General features: G+C 38.4%; 1 protein-coding gene across 1 annotated transcript in view; it reads left to right on the top strand.

Annotated features, from left to right (window-relative positions):
- SLC2A13 (solute carrier family 2 member 13) overlaps nucleotides 1–13518 on the top strand; it is a 144820-nt gene that overhangs the window by 29604 nt on the left and 101698 nt on the right. Inside the window, exon 3 of the mRNA XM_058022407.1 lies at nucleotides 1248–1456. Within this exon, the coding sequence (XP_057878390.1) occupies nucleotides 1248–1456 (209 nt within the window). The remainder of the gene's footprint in view (nucleotides 1–1247; nucleotides 1457–13518) is intronic.

The following is a 13518-nucleotide window of genomic DNA, read 5'->3' as shown; positions in this document are numbered from 1 at the left end:
GTTATTTTCTCCTTCCTACTCAATTAGCAATCTCAGGCATGCTTTATAAAAAGATCCAGGTAAGAGGCTGCAGAGTCACTGTGAAAGCAGGCATCCATCCTGGGGTGTGGAGAGAGGAGCTAGAGCAGAGATTAGCAAATCTCCTTAATCTCCTGACTGATGTCAAGGTGTGAATTTGTTTATGAGTACAGGCTACCTCAGTTTTCAGAGGGACTGGTTTCTGGAGGTGTTTTAATGATTATATCCACTGATGTGCAACTTGTGATAACTGCAATAATGTACAGGTGACAGCAGACTGTTTAAAGCCTTTAATGAAAGTGAAAAGAATCTGGGTGAAGTGTGAATGGGAAAAGGTCAGATGTAAAAGCAGAACAAAATTATACAGGGTCCTGCAATTCTTTTTATCCTTTTGTTGTTTTACGGAAGAAATATAAAAATGTGGTGTGTATAGACCAGAGCCACCCATGAAAATTGGTGGTGTGCTGATCATTGGAAGTATAACTGTGCTTTTACCAGTGGTAATTCTCTGTTGAGTACAGAAATAGCCTTGATGCTGTAAATAGTAACCCTTGGGCATCTAAAATGCAGTTTTTGTTTAAAACCTCACACTGCATCTGTGTGGAGATTTAAGAGCAGACTCTCTGAAAGATCTTGTGCAAATTGCTGTGCTGGTGCTATGAACTTTTTTCAGTGTTTCTGCTTATAGTCAGAAATTTTCAAAATTAAAACTGGCAAATGTGTCTGTGTATATGTACTACTGACCAAATTATACATTGCTCTCTGGCTGGTTTTTTTTGGTGTTGTTGTTTGTTTTAATATGTTGGTGAAACAATTAGCAGGATTTCAATCTCATCTTTGTCACCAACAGTTCTTGGTTTTCTCCATGCATTTGCTTTCTCTTTCTGTTGACTATTGTCACTGAAGGGTTTATCCATTTTCAAACTAGTGTAATATTTCAGAGTTTTTGTTTAGTCTAACTTAGTGTCCTCAGGAGCAGTGGCACTAGAGTCAGTGGTGGCAGAATAGTCACCATGTCCCTGAGATTTCCTGGAAATGAAGGAAAGATCATGTTTTCTAAAATACCTGCAGAATATGATTCTTCCCCCCTTAACTTGCAGTGAGAAAGAATACGAGGAGTGGGAGATTTAGTCTGTAAATACAGTTTGACTAGCTGTAACTGAATTTTCTCATAGTGTGTTTTTGTAGGAAAATAGTAGATATGTATCTATTTTCTGATTTATTTGCAGGTACATGCTGGGCCTGTCAGCTGTACCAGCAGTTATACAGTTTCTTGGCTTCCTGTTTCTTCCCGAAAGTCCCCGCTGGCTCATTCAGAAAGGGCAGACCCAGAGGGCACGGAGGATTCTGTCTCAAATGCGTGGCAACCAGGCAATTGATGAAGAGTATGACAGCATCAAAAACAACATTGAAGAAGAAGAAAAGGAGGTTGGAGCAGGTATGCTGAATACTTGTTGGCCACTCTGTCTGTCAATGAGGAGATAAAAATCAGAAGGAATGTTGAAGTTGTAGCTTGTGGGAGCTTGATGCTTTTATGTATCTGTATCAGTTTTGCTCTTTGAAGTATTTAATGTACTGGTAGCTTCAAAATTGAAGATATTTCTAGGATCCCATGCTTTCAAATTAGGTCCTGACTTCTTAAGTGAGGGAAGAGTAAAGTTGTGTAGGTTTCTTAAGTTTATACCACCTACGCTTATGTGAGAATTGATTTCAGAAAATGGATCAGTTTAAGAATGCACATCTCCGAGAGTGGAAATAAATAAAATAAAGTTTGGTTTCTTTCATCAGTGGAAAAGGCCAAACAGACACGAAGGAGGTCAGAAGGTATTGTACATGGTTCAATTATCCAGCAAACTGCATTCTAGACAAGAAGCCTTTGAAAAGATGTACAAAACAAGGCCTGTAATACAGAGATTCTTTTTCTGTAAAAGCAGCTTCTGAAAGTCCATTTGATCTGTCCTCAAGAGAATAAGGCACCTAAACCAAATCACTTTTTTCAGTCTTTTGAATCTTTGTGTCATATTTGCTCACAACTTTGTGTTCATGTATGTACTTATAAAACAAGATTACCATTTGATTGACTTTCTGTACTCTGCATATTTTTTCTTTGCTTTCTGCAAAGAAAGTGTTGACTTGAGAATGTCAACTAAGGCTCTTAAGAGTTATCCTTGATAGGAAAATACTGGAGTTTCTCAGACTGATGGAAAGAAAAATGGATGTTACTTTAAATCTGTGTAAACTGAGATTCAGCATCTGATAATACCTATTCTCACTGCCTTATGGAGTTTTCTTTGAATCTTACAATAAATAATTATGAGTCTAGAAAAAGATATTTGACATATAGTTGAAGAATTTTTAAAATATTCATCACTAGTGTGAAGCAGGGCTGGGGTTTTTTCCCCTCACACACAGTTTTGAGGCTTTGGATACCTTTTTCCCCAGTTCTTCGGGGCTGGGAAATGAAGTTCATTAAAGCTAATTTGTTAAAAAGATGAAGTGGGTGTTCGTAGAACAGCTTGGACTTAAGAGTCCCGTGCTTAGGTTCTTCATTCTAATTAGGGATTGGGGTATTCACTTCTGAGGAAAACCACTTAATGTCCAGTACTAAAGTTTAACACTTTGTAGAAATAAAAAGAATGGGCATTTGGCCTACTCAGTCCCTTGTTTTCCATCACTGGGCTATAGGGTATGACCTTGCTTGTCACTCCTAAATCTTTTGTCATGATGCTTCTTGACAATTGTGAATCAAATGTGGTGTTGTAGGTGCAGTAGAATTGACTCCATTGTTAAATAAATCCTTTATATATTTGTAGCTTGGACTGGGACACTAATTGTGTCATCAATCAATGAGATTGTTGTCAGGGATGTGCAGATCTCTTGGTTCCCCCCACACACTTCCCCAAAACCTTAATGTGTTCCTGGAGTTTAGTTAAATCTATCACATTTCCTAGGAGAAAGCTTGGCTACAGACAATCAGTGTTTTGCTCTCAGGTAATCTGCAGCCTCAGAGTTGTTACCCAAGGGCATTATAAAAATGAGTAACAAGTATATGCTGTCCCATTTGTTATAAATGCTTAGCAGACAGGCAATGGGCAGCTATGGTCACTTTTGATTCTGATTATAATTGTACTTCATCTCATTTAACTCAAGAACTTCATTGTTATAAAGAGGTACTTTGTATGTCAGCATCAAGACATACATTGCTTTTGTTAACTTTCTGCAACTTACAGGTGGTATTTACAGGTGGTGTTAAATTGTAATTGCTTTCATTTCTGTGAGGAGTTGTTTGGGTCCCCAGTATTGAATTTTGCTTGTGTAGTGCAAAAGCAGCTTTCTGTTCATGGTTTCACTGGCAGGTTTTCAGGTATTGACAACTTAAACATGTGCATCTGCAAAGACTTTGCATTTTATTTTGCTATGGGTATATTATTTTGGGTGGGGATTTTTTTTTTGTTGCTTTTTTGGGGGGAGTTATCTATATTAATGGGAAACTTTTTTTTATTACTTTCTCCTATTTGTGGCAGACAGTGTTTTAAAATGTTGGTTAATAGCAGTGGCAGATCACTGTAATTCCTGTCAGACATTTTGAACCTCATTCCAGTTTCACAAAAAACTTTAATAAACCTGAAATGACAGTGTGTGTTCATGACATTCAAGGAAAGATGACTTTGCATTCTGAAAATCATCTGGCTTACTTTTGGGTAAAAGTGCCTTTTCCTTTGCTGTCTTTTTCTTTCTTGAGAAAGGACAGATGTTCTTTTTCATTGACTAATGCAGAAGCATCTTTGCCAGTTCCTTTGAGCATCCCTGAGTGAAACTAAGGCTGTATTTGACTCCTTCTCTGCAAGGGAGTAACACAATGTAGCCATAACACCTTCTCCAGTCCTACACCAAAGAACTGTAATGCCTTTTGGAACTGTTTCATCAACTGCTCTCATCATGGAGGAGTGAACTTCATCTGTATTGTTGAAGCTACTTTAAAGTTTGGTTTAAATGTGTGTCATGAAACTAGAGAACTTCACTGCATTTTTCACATGACCATCAAGCAGCACCTGTCTTCAAAATGACAGAAATGCCTTCAGCAACAAACTTCTGCTTCAGAAGTCTTTTATACAGTTATGGGATACCTGTTGAGTGAATGACTCACATTTCTGTATCCTTTCCAATATATTTAATCAAATTAGTGCTGCTGATACTGATAAGCAGTTTACAGTTCAGCATTTTGAGATTGGCATCAGGAAAATAATGTATCTTTTTGACAAATACTTTCCTCATGACTGGTTATGCAAATGACATTTTTTATGGCAGCTGTGGATACTGCTTTTGCATGCTCTGTTATGTACTTGCAGTGTGACTTCTGGTGCTGTATCTTTGCATTTTGAGAAGGGGAAGGGAGGGTATTGCATTCTGCAGTAACATTGCAAGACAGGTCAAATCTTGGTCATCATCTAATCATCATCTGTTAACATCAGCTCTCAGATGCTGTACTGCAAAAACAGGCTGTTGATAGGAAAATTGGAATGAGGAACATTTTAGAAAAAGAGTGTTCCCCAAGAGTTGAGATGCAGAGTGACCTTCCCCCTCAAATATGCTGTGGGGACACAGATTCCCCAGTGCTTGGCTTAGGTTCTGAAGCCTCATGGAGAGAAAAGGGAGAGAATGGTCAGAAGGGGGTCTGCAGTTGAGAGAAAGATCAAAGACATTGCTGGGAGAGCATTCTGGCACAACTCTTCCCAGCAAAACAAGTCTGACTCACACTGCTTTGAGTTGTAGTTTTTAGTACAGTTAAGGCAGAGGTTCTGCAGTGCACCTTAGTTAAAAATAGGCAATCAAATCATAGCAGTGCAGGTAAGCACTGGCACAGGGGCTTAATTGCAGAATCAAGGATCATGGAATAGTTAGGGCTGGAAGGACCTTAAAGATCATCTAATTTCAATCCCCCTGCCAAGGGCAGGAAGCTGTTTACTTGCAGCCTCATCCAGCCTGGTCTTGAACATCTTCAGGGATGGAAAATACAAAACTTCTCTGGGCAGCCTGATCCAGTGCCTGAACACCCCCACAGTAAATAATTTCCTCTTAATATCTAATCTAACTGTGCTCTGCTCCATCTTAAGGCCATTCTCCCCATCCTATCACTACATGCCCTTTTAAAAAGTCCTCCTCTAGCCTTCTGGTAAGCCCCCCCTACTTACTGGAAGGTTGCTCTGAGAGATCTCCAGAGCTTTCTCTTCTTCAGGCTGAACAGCCCCAGTTCTCTCAGTCTGTGTTTGTAGGAGAGGTGCACCTCTGTGCAGTCAGCTGATTCTCTGGATTCATTCCAGATCCACATCTGTCTTGTGTGGGGAACCCCAGAGCTGGCTGCAGCACTCCAGGTAGGGTCTCATGAGAGCAGAGCAGAGGGGAAGAATCACCTCCCTTGACCTGCTGGTCTCAGCTCTTTGATGCAGCCCAAGATGTGGTTGGCTTTCTGGGCTGCTGGCACACACTGCTGATTCATGTCCAGCTTCTTGTCCACCAGCACTCTCAAGCCCTTTTCCCCAGGGCTGCTTTCAATCTATTGTCCCCTGTGTCTTTGTGCTTGAGATTGCTGTGACCCTGCTGCAGCACCTTGCACTTGGCCTTGTTGAACTTCATGAGGTTCTCACACACCCACCTGTAAAGCCTGTCAGGATCCCTCTGGATGATCTCCCCTTCCTCCAGAGCGTCAGCTGCACCACACAGCCTGGTGTTGTCAGCAAACTTGCTGAGGGTGCCCTTGATCCCACTGTCCATGCAGCTGTCAAAGCTGTCACCTTACTGACCCCTGAGGATTGTCACTCATCACTTCTCTCCACTTGGACACTGAGCTGTTAACTGCAAGTCTCTGAGTGTGACCATCCAGCCAATTTTTATCCACTGAGTGGTCCATCATCAAATCCCTGTCTCTCCAAGTTTGGGCAAGGCTGTGATGCAGGACCCCATCAAATGCTTTACACAAGAGGGATATTTTTTGCCTTTCCCTTATTCACCACTGCTGTAACCCCATCCTAGAAGTCCACCAAATTTGATAGGCTGTGGATATAGATGAAGTAGCTTATGCTCTTAAGCAAATTAAAGTGTGGGATTTGTAATGTTCGTTCTAGAGCAGGCACTTGGGAGTGAACTTAATGTGGTGGTTTGTGCATGAAAATAAAGCTGCCTAGCAGACCTTTTGTACAAGTTTTACTGGCTGCTAGTCTAGTAGTCGCTTCTGACTGGAAAGAAATCATTATAGCATCCAGTTGAGATGTTTTAAATTATTGTTAATTTTCCATATGCTGGACAGTACTACAATGTTCAATGCAAATTGGAGAAAAGTATCTGTTTGTACTGTCTTTCTGGGTGCAAAGTGTCTTCAAACTGCATGGGTTTTCCTCCCACCCCTGCAGGTAGCTGTCCTCAGCTGTGATGTGCCAGGATGCATGGATGGTATTTCACACAAAATCAGAAGTGATGTGTTTGGTACTAACTTAGCATCTTGAAGAAATGCACGTCATTTGCATTAAGACTAGACATTTATTTTTGTGTAGGTGAAGGATGTGTAAGTGTGAATTGTAATTAGGAGAGCAGTGTAATCCCCCCCAGCCTTAATTTTCCCACATTTCTCTAATCTGTGAATTAGGGTTGAGATTCTTGACCTTATCTGCTCTGCATGTGGACCTTTGCCTTTTGTTATCTGTAGTTATGCGTGTATATGTGTCAGCTTCTGATCATGAAGATGTCTTCTTTGCACATGTTCTGCTTGCTGATTTTGCCATGTAAAACTACTGGGGCTCAGTGGTGCATGGAACCATGCTGCTTCTGTGAAATTCAGTGAGACATTTATAAAATTGATCATTACAATGTAATATTGTTAACCTTCCATTCTGTGCCTGTACCAGAATGTTATGTAATGGGCACTGCTTCTCGATGAGACATTTTCCTGTGTTTTCATTATTTTAATGCACTTTTGTAATAGCTGAGCTTTTTTTGCGGCACAAAGAAAGATGCCACTCTTTCAGTCTTGCAGGCTTGACTCACTTTTTTTGCTGTATTTCCTATTTCAGCAGTGAGTCCGTCTCCTTTTTAACATTTTGTATTTCCCTGTTGGAGATCTATGTGTTATGACAGAAAGGTAAAGCCACCTCATTGCTTTTAGGTTTCAGCTAGTAATTTTGTCCATTTAACTGAAAGTTAAAATATAACATTATGAGGCAGGACATCTGGACCCTCAGTCTTTCCTGGTTCCAGTATTTCTATTTCTGCACCTTTGCTTCTTAAGTAATATTTTAACTTGTTAGTATTCCTGGCTGTGGCTTTGGCTGGAAACATTTGATATGCATCTTTCTAGGGAGACACTTAGAAGCTTGCAGTGTTTTCATTCTTATTCATAGTTCTCCTCTTGCTTCTGGGAGTGCTTTTTATCCCAAGGCCATTGCCCGACATGCTTGATGTTCAAAAAGAGATAGTCATGCTTATTATTATTGGACATCAGCTGGAATCCTATTTAATGAAATGTGGTAATTCTGTGATGCTCTGGTAGGGCTGTGTAGATTGCTGAATAATTCCACTTTCGGGCACTAAAATCCTTATTTGGAGTTAATTCTTCTTTTCTGATAATCAGTGGCTTTTATTGCCTGTAACCATGAAATTAGATGGAAGACTCTGGGGCAAGAGGAAGCAAAGGATTTGGTTAAGGGTTTGTGGAAGAAGTCCTCAGATACAAAAGGGGTGGTAGTCATGTCAGCCTCAAATTCTTGCTTCTGGCAAACCAAATGCCAGCTTCAGTTCCAAGTGGGTTTTGCTTTTAGGTTTGTGGGACACTTGGCTGATGTGAGAATGGAGTGTCTTGGTTTCATTCTTGTACTTTAACCATTTTATACTTAGAAGTAGTACTCAAGAACAAAAATTCTTTCTGTGTGTGTCTCCACTGGAGTTTGTTTGGAGTTGAACCCATTAAAAAAAAAGCACTCCTGGTTAATTAAAATTCATACAATGCAGGCAAATAGAACATGGAGACATTTGATCTTGAGAAAGTATACTAACAAGATTTAGTGTACAATCAGATAAACAGAAAAAAACTTTCTACACAACTTAGTAAAGAATATTGAAAGTATGAATTATTGTATGTAACAATTAATAGAGAGAGAGAAGACTTTTGGTTCCCTTTAATCCTTAAAGTCTTCTGAACAACTAACTTATTCTTGCAAATATGACCTTTGAAGCATGTAATTTATAAAAAAAACATAATTGTTTTTTGCCTTGTACAAAAAAGTGACTGCTATATTTGAAAAATAGTAGGTTGTTGCTGGTATCTTAGAGCTCTGCTTATACTTTAAGAATCCTGCTGTGAGTTTGTTTACCTGGCAAAGTGTTTCAAGTTGGCCTTGCTTCAGTGGCTCATAACCAAAATCCCTTAATCTTTCACCTAGTTTTTTGATGTACTGGCATAAAGTGAACATTTAGCTGGACATGGTGGGTAATGGCCATTGAAAATCACAGATCTGAAAATCACAGATCAGTTGTGTGTTTTGGAACAAGTTCTGTTTTCCTGAATTCCAGACAGATTTCATGTATGGTAGTCCTAAAGGACAGGAAAAGTAAAACTTGGTAAAATTTCCTCTAGGTATAGGGAAGCACTGAAAGGCAGGACACTTTCAGGTTTAGTTTAGTTTTGTTAGGTCTACTATGGAATTTCTGGAAATACATTTAGCTTTTTATTGACGGTGTTAATAAACTTTTATTAGGTCACAGCTTCTGAAGCCTACAGAAAATTCAAGCTACAAGTCTGAAAAATAACATTTAAAATACTTCATCTCTTATGATGATTCAACAATAGATTTGAGCATAATGAATTTGCTTTAAGCCAAATGACATTATTCACAGAATGACCTTGGATTTGCTGATATTTGTATAGTTCAGAACTGCTGCTCTTCTAAGCTTGACTGTGGGTCTGCATGTATAGAAGCAGTATTGGAATGCATCACTGAACATCCTGCTGCACCCCATGCTTTGTTTAGGAACAGGTATCTGTTTTGGGAAAAAATAGGTTTCAGTGTGAAAAAATATTGGAAGAATAAGACTACTAATTAACATCCTTTTATCAGAGAAGGTGGTTCTTCTAAATCAAAAACTGTCTAATGAAGAGGCAGTGAATAAGGATAGTGTGTTTCAGTCAAGTCCAAGGGAATAGGAATTTGTAACTTGTGCTACAAAAACAAACAAATCCCTATGCTTCTCTCCCCTGCCCTTTGGACAATTTAAAATGGAATAGTTTATTTTTCTTTCCTAATATGAGCAACCAAAATTAGATATTTTTGGCTGGCTCTCAAGTGTTAAAATTATCTCTTTCATGTTTGGGATAGCTACAGAAATTTATATTTATAGAAAAGTATCTATTTCTTTTAATACAAAAGCTACTAGTTTTTGGACTTAAACAAGTTGTTCCAACTGACCTTGACCTAGATCAGTTGCTGGAAGGTAATGGCTTCTGGCCCCAATTTCCATGTCTTCTCAGAGCTCAGTTCAGTGCTGGAAAGTGATGAGCTAGACACATTTCTTGGATGTTCTAGAAGTAGTGCTTAGTTGTATAACTTGGGCTGTTATCAAAAGTCTTCTATATAATAACATAAACTTCAAACAATACTTTTTATATTTACAGTAGTGCCTTCTCAGTCAGGGGAGGACCCCCAAGATATTGTGGTGTGTGATGAAATTTTGGGAAAGCTGGACAAAAGATTCCTCCAAAATTATTGAACTTGAAGGGCTTGGGGGCGTGGAATATTCTTGATCAAAAAAAAAAAAAGTAGATGTGTATAACATGAGTAATAGTAAAAGAAACATACAAAAAATTAACAAGAGTCTGCCAGCATGCTGGAGGGCAGCTTGGCTGTGAACTGGGTTGGCAGCAGTGTGGTAGCTTGGTTGTGCTAGAAATGGGAAACCTGAATTTCCTGAGTATTCTTGTGGGAGAGGTGGGCACACACTGCCTTCACAGTACATTTGTGTTTTGGGCCTTGTGTTATTTCTGGCATGGTTACACTGATGTACTTGTTCCTCATCTGAAATTGTGGATCTACTTTTCCTATTTATGTATATCTTTTTTAAGGAGTAATAAAATGATGGTGCCTCTAGAGCTGCTAATGGTATTCAAAAGCAGCTAATTAGAAAAGGGGAAAAAAAAAAGGCCTGGTTCTTCATCATTTCTCTGCTGAATCTAGCATCTGCACTGAATACACAATTCTAAGTCAAATGCTCCTGCCTGAGCCTCCTGTTTACATGCAACAGGGATTCAGACAAAATATAGTGTTGTGTGAAAATGTTAATGGGTATAGGAAAATTTTTTTATAGACTGCTGAGGAATATTTTTAACACTTTGCTAAGCTTAGTACTATGCTTCTTTGAGCTAGCTCTTAGAGCAGGTTCCATAGCAAAAGTTGGAGGTAATCTTGGTGCTTCTTTGCTCTCAGACCTGTGAAGAAATTCAAAAATAGATTTAAGGATTTTAATAGCAATATTTATATGTAAATGCTCCAGACAGATAGTTGGGCGGTCTTTGTCTACTGGTCTCACTTTAGCCTTTTCAATATAATAATTAAAGTTATTATTGTTATTTTTTAAAATAATGTAGTTTTGCAGTGTTGGATGGCTCATCCTCTGCAGCATTTTTGTGTGTCAGGTTTTGCACAAGGGTGGGGATTGGTCCACCCAGCAGATATAAATGATTCTGCAACAGCAATAGTTTTTCTTTGATTCAATAGTTAGGTGAACACAGTGTTTATACAGCCTGTTTAAATCAAAGTATTTTTTAATAGGAAGAAACCATTAGAGAGGAAAAAGGGTTATAAACAGTGTTTGTGCTTACTTCTTTTACATAAGGCCATGTTCTGCTCCTACAATACAATAAAGTTTTGTTCTTCCTGGAGACCTTCACCAAGGCATTGTCTGCCTGATTTTTGTCCAGCCTCATCTTTTTGCTTTTCTTTTAAAATAATACCATTGGGTAGTTTTTTTTCCTCCTCTCTCTCTCTGTCCTTCTTTCCAGACATTTTGTTCTTCTAGTGAACCTGAAGAGTTTGGTTCAGAATAAGCAGCTGTGCTTGCACACTGCCTGATAGTTAATCTAAAATATTCATGAACTGAGCACTTTGGTAAATCTTGTCAACCAGTGTGACATCTGCCATAACTGACATGCTGCCAGATGAGGATTGTGCTTTGTTTGACAGAAGATGGATTTGGAAAAAAAACAAACAAAAGCTTTATTGTTGTTTGTTGCTGTGTATGTTGCTGCTGTGATTTCCAAACTACCTGCGCTCCTTTACACAAATATTTTCAAGCTTTGCCTAGGTTAAGAGAGCAAGTTGTTGGGATTATTCCTTTGGAAAAAAATTGAAAAATTGTATGGTACTTCCATGTTGACTATTTGACTAAAATATATATTTAGGCCTAGTGCTTTCATCTAGGAGATGAGAAACAGATTCTTTCTTTACATTCATTCTGTTTGACTGCAGTGTTTAGAAATGGTGAACCAGTTCAGAATTTTGTTTTATTCATAACTTTTGGACAATAAAAATGTTAGAATTCAGCTTTTCTTTTTGGTCATGTGCTGTTTGTTTGAGTTTTTTTAGAAGTATCCCCATAGCCATTGTGAGGCTCAACAGCTGTAGTATGGTAGCCTTGCTCTTGAGCCAAATTCCAAGGAAAGAGCTTTCACTTTGTGTTATTTCACTCCAGAACAGGAAGGGTGAGCACAACCTCTGCCTTTTATCATCTGAATGAATGCATCTGGGGGCTTACTCTTATTTGGGGATCTCTATAAGTGAAGTGTTTTCCAGGAATTTTTTACACTATTTTCTATTCTAAAATATTACAAGTCTCCTGGAAAATGTCCACGTAGATTTGAGAGGGTTTATATGGTTGAAGCATGTGTGTGTGTGCATGAGATAACTAATGCTTCATGAATAATTCACAATGAATATTTTTTCTAATTAATTTAGACTTTCTTCTTGCCATTTTTACTAAGAATTCTTTGGAATTTGTGGCTTTTACAAATATTTAACTGTATTTCAATCGTGTTCTAGAAATACCTGCACAAAGGTCTGATTAGCTCAGCTAACAATTCAGAAAACAATTACAGAAAATTAAAAAAAAAATAAAATCAGTATGACTGGTCCCTCTCCACCCCTGTGTTCAGGTTTTCCTTTTCCTGAAAACCAAACCAACTTCTCTGCAACAAAAATCCCACCCCTTCCATCAACAATTCCTTCACCAAAAACCACTGGTCGATTTTTAACACTTTTTTTTCCCCCTCAGGAAACTACAATTCTGTTAAATGTCACTCCACTGTTCCTGTAGTGGTCAGTTTGTGTATGGCTTTTTTCCTTTGAACAGTTAGACTAGCCAGAGGTAAATATTGCATTTGTGGATAATGGTGGTTTCAAAAATTTTTGTTGTTGAGTATTTCTATTTAAGAAGAAATAATGTTTTCTAAGCCAGTATAATTTAATATCTATGGATGTTCAAATATTTTTCAAAAGTCATATGGAAAATGTTGTTATCTAGTCAAAGTAAGCTATCCTGCAATGCAGCCATGGTAATTTATTAATTTTTTTCTCCAATATTGTGAATTATATTTAGAATTCTTCTGTTATTTAATGTTGGGAGAACTTGAAAGTTTTTTTCTTTTCCCAGACATACAATAGTGAATATTCTATTCCTCCCTTAGGCGGGACTTCAGGCCAAAATTTAGCATTGGTAAACCTTACATGCTGTTATTTTTCCCCACTTTTGTTTCAAGTAGATAGAATAGCTAAGAATTGCTGAGAGCTCAAGTTGCTGCATTGCATGTAACAGTTTCAATATGTCCAGCTGGACATGCTGCATGTTTCCTCTGCCTTTCCTGGTGAAATGACTGGTTCTCCCATTTCCCATTTTATTCTAGAGGGTCACAAGCCACCCTTGCTGTAACACACCTCAGCCTTGCCCTGTTGGTGGCTTTGCAGAGCTGGGCAGGGGCTGGTGGGAGCCCAGTGCTGCTCCTGGGGTGTCTGTGAGCCCCAGGCTGTGTGAGCTGGGGCTGGGAGGACTTCAGGAACTTCCTTGCCTTGTAGAACAGCCCTTCGGTATTTTACAGAAATAGCTTAGAGCTCTCTTTTGGTACTAAACCTGCATGAATATATTTGGGTTTTTATTAGCACTGGATGTCTTAATTTCTTTGATTTTTTGGTGTGCATTCTCCTTGGTGTCAGTGGCTTTAAAGAGAACAAAAATACCATTCTCTTCTATGTGTTCTGACTTGTTTCCCATCTCATTGAACACAGAAAGGTTTAATTACAATTATTTAATAAAATCGTGCATGATTGCTCCGAACATTACTGTTGAAGTAAAAGTCAGCAAAAGTATACTTAAAATTGGATTGATTTAAGAACTTTAATAATTTAAAAGTAATTCTGTCCTTTTGACTTTATATAGAGTAGATTGAAGTAATTAATTTTAATATAAATG

Source organism: Melospiza georgiana, chromosome 4 (genome assembly GCF_028018845.1).
Source record: "Melospiza georgiana isolate bMelGeo1 chromosome 4, bMelGeo1.pri, whole genome shotgun sequence".
Taxonomy (NCBI): Eukaryota; Metazoa; Chordata; class Aves; order Passeriformes; family Passerellidae; genus Melospiza; species Melospiza georgiana.
The sequence above is the reverse complement of the archived record's forward strand: the minus strand, read 5'-3'. Positions and strand labels throughout refer to the sequence as shown.